This window comes from Octopus bimaculoides, chromosome 7 (genome assembly GCF_001194135.2).
Source record: "Octopus bimaculoides isolate UCB-OBI-ISO-001 chromosome 7, ASM119413v2, whole genome shotgun sequence".
Lineage (NCBI taxonomy): Eukaryota > Metazoa > Mollusca > Cephalopoda > Octopoda > Octopodidae > Octopus > Octopus bimaculoides.
In genome coordinates, this window is record NC_068987.1 from 19,569,083 (window position 1) to 19,579,652 (window position 10,570).

Genomic DNA, 10,570 nt, shown 5'->3' on the forward strand with positions numbered 1-10,570 from the left:
TGACGCGTAATCACAGAGATGAGTTCGAGTCTCATGGCTGGCCAGTAGCGTATTTTTCTGCAATAAATGGATAATTTATCCTGATCACGCTATTTATAGCATTATCATGCGTTTGAGATATAAATTTATTTCTATTCTTACAATACATCTCAATGCTTCTAAAAAAAAAACAAAAAACAAACTTTATTTGTTTACTTTCATCGTAAAAGTTGAATGTCTCAAATGTCTCAAAAGTATGAAAGGATGAAAAGTGATGTTCACCATGGCAGGACAGAATTTGAACTCAAAATGCCAAGATCCAGAACAACTACTGCAAGGCTGCAATTTTGAATCCTATGCTCTAACAATTGTGCAAAACTGTAGCCACAAATCAGACCTTACTGGGCACACCATCTTGTCTTGGTCTCAGGGATTGCATACCTATTGTTACACTGTCCCATGTAGACTTTCTCTTTCAAAGATGCTAGGATGTGATGTAAGGGTGATTTTGCTGTTATTTCTAGTAGCCCAGTGTTTTAAGTGAATTGCCAGAATACACAACAAAACCCCTCCAGTAAACCCAGGAGCCTATTATTCACTATAATATTTTTACCATTGAAATTTAAAAGAAACAGTCATATGTCTCTTAAAAAAAAAGAAAAGGATAAAAAACACAGGGAAACCATCATCTTCCCTTGCTCTGACATCGAGATGATCTAAAGTGGCAATAAGCAATCTATGGTACATTTTGTCAGGATAAACTTCTCAATATTTTACAGAATAAATGCTTTTAAATTTCCCTTAATCATTCATAGACTCTCAAAATTTTGCATTTCAAAAATGATTTAATACCGCAAAGTAAAGATTATGTATAGAATTGAGTTTAGTTTTTTCAAAATAGTCATTTTTTAAGTTGCTTTAAGTATATACTCTTTTAGTTTTGACTTTTACCTTTTTTTTATATTTAAGCTGGTAAACAATGACATTCCTGATTTTATATTATTCTTATAATTTATTTCTTTATCTCTAATTTTATAGCATTCTGATAAAAACAGCCTTGTTTATCATTTTGCAAGTTTCATCTAATGTTGATTTATTATTTATTATTTTTTCATTAAATAATATAAAAAGAAATCACCAGTGGCATAACTTCTGCCTTTAAACCAAAATTTTAACAGGTTAATTTGCTAAAAAGAAGTCTGATGATTCACATTGGATATGAATGTGATCTTTCACTCAATATTAAGAAATATATGAGACCAATTACAAATAAAGCAATTGAAGTCAGAGTTCAACACAAAGATACTGTAAATTGAGGAGCTAGAGTTAAAGGTTTTGTGTAATAACTTTACAGCCCTGAGTGAGTTATGGCAAAGAGCAAATAAATCTAAGCTAACAGTATGCAATAGAGTAAAAATATGCGCTAGTGTGACAGTGAGTGATGAAGAGAGTAGTACAGTATATGACAAAGTGTGATGAAGTGATTCTGAACAAAATTTCTATGATGAAAAATGTCTTACAATGAAGTGTGTACTAGAAACAAATGTGTTTGATGTAAAGATGACTTTGGCCTTGGAGAAAATTAAGTTGAATAAAATAAATTTGCTTTGAAGTCTGTGTCCATGGAAGCAATGCTGATATGACATGAAGCATCTGAGCTCCATGTAGATGATGGATGCCTGCATGTGGAAAAGTTAAGGGGGAGTCTACAAGAAACCACTATAATATATGTCTGATGTAAAAATGAATTTGGCATTGGAGAAAATCAAGTTGAACAAAAATTTATTTTTAAGCCTGTGTCCATGGGAGCAATGCCAGTATGGCAGGAATTGTTCTAAGTTCCATGAATTCTATGTAGATGATGCCTGCATGTGGAAAAGTTAAGGTGGGGTATAGGGTGGTATCATCTATGTGGGAGTGCATGTGTACTTAGTAACTGCAAGTAGGCCATCACTTAAGTGTTGGGAGAGATTTAAGTAATCCTTGGAGAACATCAGAGTTGATAGAATGGGTGTTGGAATGAACCCTTTCACTGTAGACAACAATATAATGTCCTGACAAGAAATTGCAAATCCAAGAGATGAGAATCACTATGTAATCAACTTAGCTAAGAATTTCTGAAGACATACATATCTGAAGACTTTACATTCAATGAAGTTGTCAAGAGTGTTAATATCTTTGGTTGTGTAGGGGAGCCTAACTCCAGTAGATTTAGCTCTATGTAAACAGTTTTGGTGAAGTCTCTTAGGCAGTTATTTATGACTGTTTACAACTTCTGCGAGGCATTGAAAAACAGAGAGAAGTAGATTGGTACTTGATAAAATTAGAGAAGATGCTTTTCTTAGGAATGGAAGAAACTATAGTCAGTCTCTATAGATTTGATTGTTAAACCAGCAGAATCATATTGGGGAGGAATGCAACAGCCAAACTGTGTGCATTGAAGTTCCCAAGAATGTAGTATTTTGTTTATGAGTTCATAGAAAGGATGGACAGACGGTTTGATCTATTGATAGCTGGCTAGATTGGACAAACAGCTTGATAGATAAATAGTTTGATGAATAGACAGACAGATGGATTGAAGAGGGAATGGGTCAATGAATAGATAACTGGATGGAAGGACCAAATAATGAAGATGCATTGATTGTCAACTGCAAAGATCAATAAATTGATGGAATATTACTGTACTACTGGAAGGTAGTGGGTAGCGGTTTTCTTCACTACTTCAGTGAGTGACGACCCTGCCTGACACGAGTCCCGGGCTCAGCTGACAGTACCCAGTATGGGCCCCTATACAGGGTTACAGAAAGGAGAGAACCTTCAAAGAAATCCGGAGTGGAGCCCTGTGGGCAGTTTAGTGTTTGACTCGACACTCTTCTGGCAGCTCCTGCAACCAAGCTGGTGCCAAACGTAATGCTCTGCACTCCTTTGGACTACGTCAGTAAGGTCGAGAGAGGAATCCTGACGATTGGGCTACCCAGGATTTTTTTACATCCAGCCCAGGCCTGTGCAAAACTGGAGAGGGCATGAAATGTAAAAACCAGACTGGATTAGTTTATGCGCAACTCCATTGTCTCCAGAGACAAAAGGATGCCAACAACTGGAAAGTTTAGAGAATGTCGAGAGTAGCAGTTAAACAGATGAAGTTATAATTTCAATAGCAGAATGCATGAAAAGAAGTGAAACTTACCTCTATGACATACAGACAAATATTCTTATAGAAAGAATACAAAATAAGTTTACACAGTCTTGAGTAACTCCAGGCTCCATGGACGAGTAACAACTTGTTTAGGTAACGGAACTGAAATACAAATACACACACACAAATGTAGATATATATGTGAAATGGAAAAAAAAAAGGAAAAAGTTTTATACATAAGCAGAAAACTTGCAACAATGTGCACATGATGATGAGTGTTTAAGAAAGAGAACAGCGAAGATGTGTTAAGTGTAAGCATGAAAGAAGTTCATAAGGCGTTCTGCCAAGACACTCATATCCACCAACACCATCATTCTTGTTTTAATGTTTACTTTTCCATGCTTGCATGGGTCAGAGTGAAATGTTGCAGCAAATTCTTTACAGCAGGATGGTCCTTCCTGCAACCAACCATCACCTGTTTCTAACCAAGGTAATGTTTCTCCATGGCCAGACGTGCTTTCAAAGAATATTGGAAATGAATGACATAGCTTGTATGAAAGCAATACTCATTTACAACTATCATGTAATGCCGAGACAAGGAGACACAAACAGATGTATATATACATACATAAATGTATATATGATGGGTTTCTCTCAGCCTGTCAACCAAATCCACTCACAAAGCTTTGCTTGGCTCAAGGGTGTAATAAAAGACACTTGCACAAGGAACTATGTTATGGGACTAAATTCAAAACCATGTGGTTGAAAAGTGAACTTTTGAACTGCAAAACCATGCCTGTACTTATATTTCACTATAGTCAACTGGGTTGTTTCTATGGATTATAAAATACAGACATGTAGACATAGCCTGGAAAAAAAACCAACACTGAAATAAGGTTTGCTTTGTGCAGTAAATACCAATATAGAATGGGAAAATCACTGAAAAATAAAGCAAATCAAAGAATGTCACCAGAAGTTCTGGAATACTCTACCTGGGCTATAGCATAGTCTGAAGCACATGCTGCCTGCAAGCCTTCGTTACCGCTGATACCTACACCAACATGTGCTGACTGAAAAAGTAAGACAAACAGGTTTTAAAATAAAAAATACAAAGATGCACCACATTACATTTACATGAAATTCTAATTCTACAGAAACACATGATGAAAGAGTCCCAAAAATATTTGTAGAGACAAAACAAAAAATAAAGATAAAAAAAATTTGAAGTTAATTAATATTAAGCATTAGTTGCTAAGACTATTAGCAACAAAAAAAAAAAAAAGAAAATTATAACTACATAATCCATAACAATAATAATAATAATCCTTTCTATTATAGGCACAAATCCTGAAATTTTAGGGGAGAGGGCTAGTCAATTGCATCGATCCCAATGTTTCACTGTTCCTTAATTTATTGACGCCGAAAGGATGAAAGGCAAAGTTGACTTCGGTAGAATTTGAACTAGGAATATAGCAACAAATGAAATACTTTATTTATATTATTTACATTAGATGGACACGTGTCCTCATCTTGTTTATTGTTACCATAACATTTTGGTTGATTTACTCTCCAGCGTTCATCAATAATGTACAGAATTCCTAATCTCAAAAATGAAATACCGTTATACTAACGATTCTGCCAGTTTGCCACATTCTCAATAATAATAATGATCTCTTTTATTGGCCACAAGGGCCCAAGACATAGAAGCCAATATCGAAGGATGAGATACAACACACAAAAACAAATCAAAAGCAAAAACAATACAAAACCAGGTGGGGTTTACATCAATCAAAGGGTAATACAAACACATTAATTGATATAACAGAGGATATATAATACAAATTAAAGAAATAATAATGAATAAAAGAAATAAATCATAATAAATAATTAGAAACCCCAGGGCAGTCCACTTAGGTAAACCCCACGCAAAATTCCCAGATTACTCTGCCATCCCCAGGGCATGGAAAAGTGCCCTCTTCCAGTTTCTTTCCTCCTGCTTAGGAAAGCAGACTCAGAATCAGTCCATTTGATAATAAAGTGGGACTGAACCTGAAACCATTTGGTTGAGAAGCAAACTTTTCAATGACATAGCCGAGATATTTAACTAGATTTACAGCTCAAAAGAGGAAAGAAAATATATGAAGAATTCATAATGACACTATAGCTGCAAATGGATCCACATACCTGGATCATACCAACATCATTGGCACCATCTCCAATGGCCAAAGTTATAGCTTTCACAGAATGCTTGACAAGTTCTACTAATTCTGATTTTTGGATTGGTGATACACTGTGAAAAAATAAAAAGAAAAAGGATGAAATCAATATATTAATTATTCACTCATTTGTTCATTTTACATCTATTTTTCCATGCTGACATCAGTCAGATGGATACTTATTTGAGGTAATGTTTTATGCTTGATGCTCTTCCTGTCACCAACACTTAACTGTTTTGCAAGAGATTTTTTTATTTATTCATTCCATTAACCAATATTAGCACAGAATTAAAAGATGTATTGATCATGGGGAACGTAAACATGATATTACCATTTTTTTTGCTAAGATGGTATCAAGCAGCAAAGTGAAAATGACAATATTCATACACCTGCATGTATACATGATTCTGTGCAGTTTCTGTTTATCAATTCCACTCACTGTTTGTTTTACAGAGAGTAAAGAGAATATATATATGAACCATTAGGCACTGAGAGAGAGAGTGAGAGAGAGAACTGGACTTACCGGCAACAAATGACTGATCTACATGAAACGGCAATGTCAAGGAAATCTTGTCGACAGTCACAGAGGAGGGCGTATTTCAATGTCTAATGAAGATAAATATAAAATTATCAGTCAATCAGTGATTCAGATCATAACATATAACATTATCAACTTTCAAAATTCTTTATAGAAAGAACAACTACCAACATACTGCATTAAACCATTTTCTTTTTTCAGAATTATGCCCTAATCCAATCAATAAAAATCTTTTAGTTAATTCTTTTCAGACTCATATGAACTTCTAGGGTCATGTATACATACAGTTTCCATGGTGTTTAACAAATGAGAAACAAAACTGCCCTTGGATAGAACATCAGTCTATCACAGTAGATTTCACTGCAACTGGAATTTAACTTGGCTTTATAAAAAAAAAAAAAAAAAAAAAAAAAAAAAACTAAATTTTTCAGTGCAGTAACTACTTACAGCACTGAAATACATCACAAGCAGCATCCCATTGTCTCAATTGTAGAGATCAGCTAGTTTTAAGTCTCTTGTCCTATAGGCAGGCAAAAGCAGTGCTGGTGACAATATGAATCCTAACCTCTTAATTGGTTGTTCAATACTCTCTATTCACCCTTCCACACTCAGCACAAAAAAGTCATTACTAACAACCCACTGTAATGGAACGAAGATATATGACTAAAAACTAGAGCTACTGCTTGCACATTATTTACCATTCTTAAGTATCAACATAGTTTTTATTTATATTTTTTTCAATGCTTAATCAGAGAGGAAGGATAGCTGCTATGGCCCTTTCTACAGCATCCAAGGCTGATAGGAGGAAATTATCCCCAGAAAGGAAATCTGTCCTGAATGTTTGCTACAGAAAGGGCTCTGGTGATGGTGTGTTAAGTGAGGCAACATATTAAGTTTACCGTCTGTAAACAACAATGGTTCCTCTGATAGGATTGCACATGAATTCTATCAAAGAAATTTCACTCACAATGTTTTGGTTGACCAAAAGTTAAAGAAGAGATACAGTGCTCTGCAGTGAGGCAAAACTACTGCAAATCCACAAATACATCACCTATTTATCATTGTTTTAGTTACTTTCCTCAGGAAGCAGAGTCACCAACTTGGTTTTGATCCTTGATCAAAGCCATTCTGCTTCAAAATACACAAAAACTTTCCATTCCACCATCATATGATACATTCACAAAGCTTTGTTTTTTTTTGTTTTTCTTTCTTAACCACCGGTTACAGAAAACCAGCCAAATAGGCATAATCTTTTTTAGTTATTACAACAGTCCCCATTCTCTGAAATATGATGAAACATTTTCCTTACCTGACCATCAATAATAAGAGCAACATCATTGTCTTTCCGTAAATGCTCACCAAAATCTTGGACATGTCGACGGAGTGTCTCTCTGGTGGCCTACAATGGAATGGTACACAAGAATATTAAATACCCTGTGGGAATGTCAACATTAACCAACTGAATAAAGCAAGAGCAAAATCCCTTTAATTTTTGAATATCATTAAAGGAATGACATACTGTAATGAAACCCTGATTGTGATTGGGTAGTTTAAGTGCATGCACAAGTGAAACTTGGGACGATTACCCCGAGTTTCATACAGAAGCAATGGTACTTGACTAATGTCTCCACTCTTTTCAATTGTTCCTTAATGTTCAAGATGGAGTGTAAAGGTGTAGAAAGCCAAGTGCTCTGATATGGTTAATGAGCCGTAATGAACATTTATCAAGCCAACTGTTTGCTTGTTCATCTACCATCCATTTTTTTCCATGTAGCATCCTAATATTTCAAAGAAGATTTCAAATAAATGTGATGCAGAATATTTATAATGGGGAAAGAGCCTTGGACAAGCTTCTTAACCACACAATGATGCCTGCACCAATCTAAAATTTAAGTGTACTTTATGAAATTCCATTTTATTAAATTGTAAACATGGTTTTTCCCCGTGAGAAGAATATCATGTTCATGAAGCTGTTGTATTCTGCCATTTTTTTCTTCTTTTTTTTTTATGTAATGATAGGAACACAGAATGTAGCTTCTTTTGTTGCAAAAATGGTTGAAATATGATAAAATTATCAAAGAATGTTGTCCTCTGACAATGACATTTGTTGAATTGGAGTAAAAAATTATACTTTGAAAGTGTAAATGTAAGATATTTTATTACACACACACACACACACACAAATAATGAGTATAATCTTTCCTTGAATACTGACTTTCTCTCTCTTTGTATGTACATGTTTGTATGTAGGCAAAAAGAAAAAAAATCTGTATATCACTTCACTCAACAAGTGCAACATGTCAGATAACTACAACCTTATACAATAAGATACCCATGAAATGGATGGCACACACATGCCTTAACAAACCTCTTACAGCATGAATCAAACTAAATGCACACTGACACAAATAACTTGCTGCAGATAACACCAACGAACAATCTGGGATGCTACCATTTGATAAGACTCCCTGCAGACAGGTTTTTATAATGTTAGACTAAGCCACATAGATTTTACAGGCATACCCATTCTCTCTTGGTCTATCCTCTCAAATTATGTGATTGTATTGGGCAAGGCCATGTTGTGTGTATGTCTCAGTGTAGAATCTATACTTCAAGTGTTCTTGTCTTCAGCCACTCTCATGACAAGCCATGAGATATTAATGGTTTTATTCCAGAGTATTCATTCTTCTCTAGATTAATTGTCCAGAGGTTGGGAATCTTGTCTGCTGAGCTTTTAAATTATACTAACATCTGTGTACATACATCACACACGCTAGTCATAGAGTGTTGGCTTCGATGGTGAGCACTCCACTTGCTTGATTGACAGGACTACCTGCTGAGTTAGAGAGTAAAAGGCTGAGTATTCCACAGACATGTGGCCCTTTAACCCTTCAGCATTCAGATTACCATGTCAAATGTAATGCTTATTCATTCACATCATTTTGATTTAAATCTTGCATCAACTTGTAGCTTCAGGATATTGAGGATGTGATGTTTATTTTTAGAATGATGTAGTAGGATAGGTGTGAGAAGCTAGATCTGGTCAGCTTGAACTTAAAAAAACAGCTAGAATATGATGGCTGGACATGGTTGGTTTAAATTGTAAAGGGTTAATGTAATCTTCAGACAGAAATAAAATGAGAGTTTGGAGAAAAGGCTGCTTCTTTGCATCACAGGAGCAGTCAACCAGACAAGCTTCTACACAATGTCTATATAATTTAATTTCGCTCTCAAGGCTTGGGTAGAGATGAGGCCATGATAGCAGGCACTTGCTTGAGTTGTTATGCAGTAGGATCAAATCTGAAACTTCAGATCTCATGATTTTGAAGTGAAATTTGTAACTACTTTGTCACATGCTTTCAACCATACAAATATATATATATATATATATATATATATATATATATATATACACAAACATCATAATAACACTTAGACTGAGTTATTAGATGACTGGTTTAATTTTTCATTAATGACATTCCAATTTAAAATTAATTAATGTCTTTAATTCCAACACATATTTATTATTACTTATGTCTTTTAATAAATAAAAAAAAACAACAAAAAAGAATTAAGTTAATCAGTATTGATAATAATAACAATGATAATAGGAAAATTAATATGCAAATATAAAACAGAAATTTGATTCAACAAATATCAACAATCATATATAGTTCATGTGTGTGTATATATATGTGTATTTATATCTATGTATATACGTGTGAGTGTGAGTGTGTGCGTATATATGTGAGTGTGATTGTGTGCTTGTGCATATCAGATGTTAACTGAAGTTTCTCCATGCTGTACACATGTTGGCACAGAATAAAGGCATTTAAAAATACTATAAAGAAATGAAATAGCTTTTCTTTACAAACAGATGGAGAGATTGATAAAACAACAACAGCAACAATAACAATACCATCACCACCACCACCACCACCACCACCATCATCATCATCATCATCAGCAGCAGCAACAACAAACATTACCAAAGAGGAAGAAGAAAAAAAAGGAAAGAAACATGGAATGGTCTGCCAGAGCAGATGCTGTAGTCACTACTGTCCAGTGACTGACAATATACTTCTGGTAGATCTTGAGAAAGTTTTTCTTGAAGGTATCAAATGATAACAAGTCAAAGCTGAAGGATTGAATGTTCAGGGATATTAAAAAGAAAAAAAAATCAATGAACTGAGTTAGGTAAAAAAAAAGTAAATATAAAGAGAAAAAGAAAATTTTTTTTTAATGGAGGTACAAAATAACACATTTTAGGGCAAGGGAACAGTTGATTAAAATTGATTACCTCTTCCAGTTACATATTTAATACCTACTGGGCTTACTACCCAATGTTGTCCGGTAAAGTATTCATGGAATCCTTCGCCAGTTTGTAGAATGAGAATTCATGGTACTTATGCATGTATATATATTTAACCTAACTTCTGGACTTATTTAATTGGAACTACCCAATTGATCATTGCTTATTTTTGTAAGTAATGTTGTATTAAGAAAATTAAATCAAAACAACAAAGAGATTACAAATATCAAATGCATGAAATAGAATAAAATCTGAAATGATGAAATGATAAGTAATCACCGCAAAAAAAGATGTTTCCCTATTTCAGTGTGTATGTAAAAAAAAAAATCGACTTTTTTCTTTTTAGAGAGTGATAAAGAGAGAGCGCAAAGACTGTATGTGTATATGTC

The 10,570-nt window shown here is 34.3% G+C and overlaps 1 protein-coding gene across 10 annotated transcripts in view; it reads right to left on the bottom strand.

The window, feature by feature from the left end:
* Positions 1–10,570, bottom strand: part of LOC106872891 (probable phospholipid-transporting ATPase IA) — a 427,279-nt gene that overhangs the window by 71,522 nt on the left and 345,187 nt on the right. For all 10 annotated transcript variants that reach the window (XM_014920050.2, XM_052969323.1, XM_014920053.2 and 7 more), the window contains 5 exons: positions 7,179–7,268; positions 5,855–5,937; positions 5,300–5,405; positions 4,108–4,185; positions 3,167–3,277 (listed from right to left, as the gene is read on the bottom strand). In XM_014920050.2, coding sequence (XP_014775536.1) covers positions 3,167–3,277; positions 4,108–4,185; positions 5,300–5,405; positions 5,855–5,937; positions 7,179–7,268 — 468 coding nt within the window. The remainder of the gene's footprint in view (positions 1–3,166; positions 3,278–4,107; positions 4,186–5,299; positions 5,406–5,854; positions 5,938–7,178; positions 7,269–10,570) is intronic.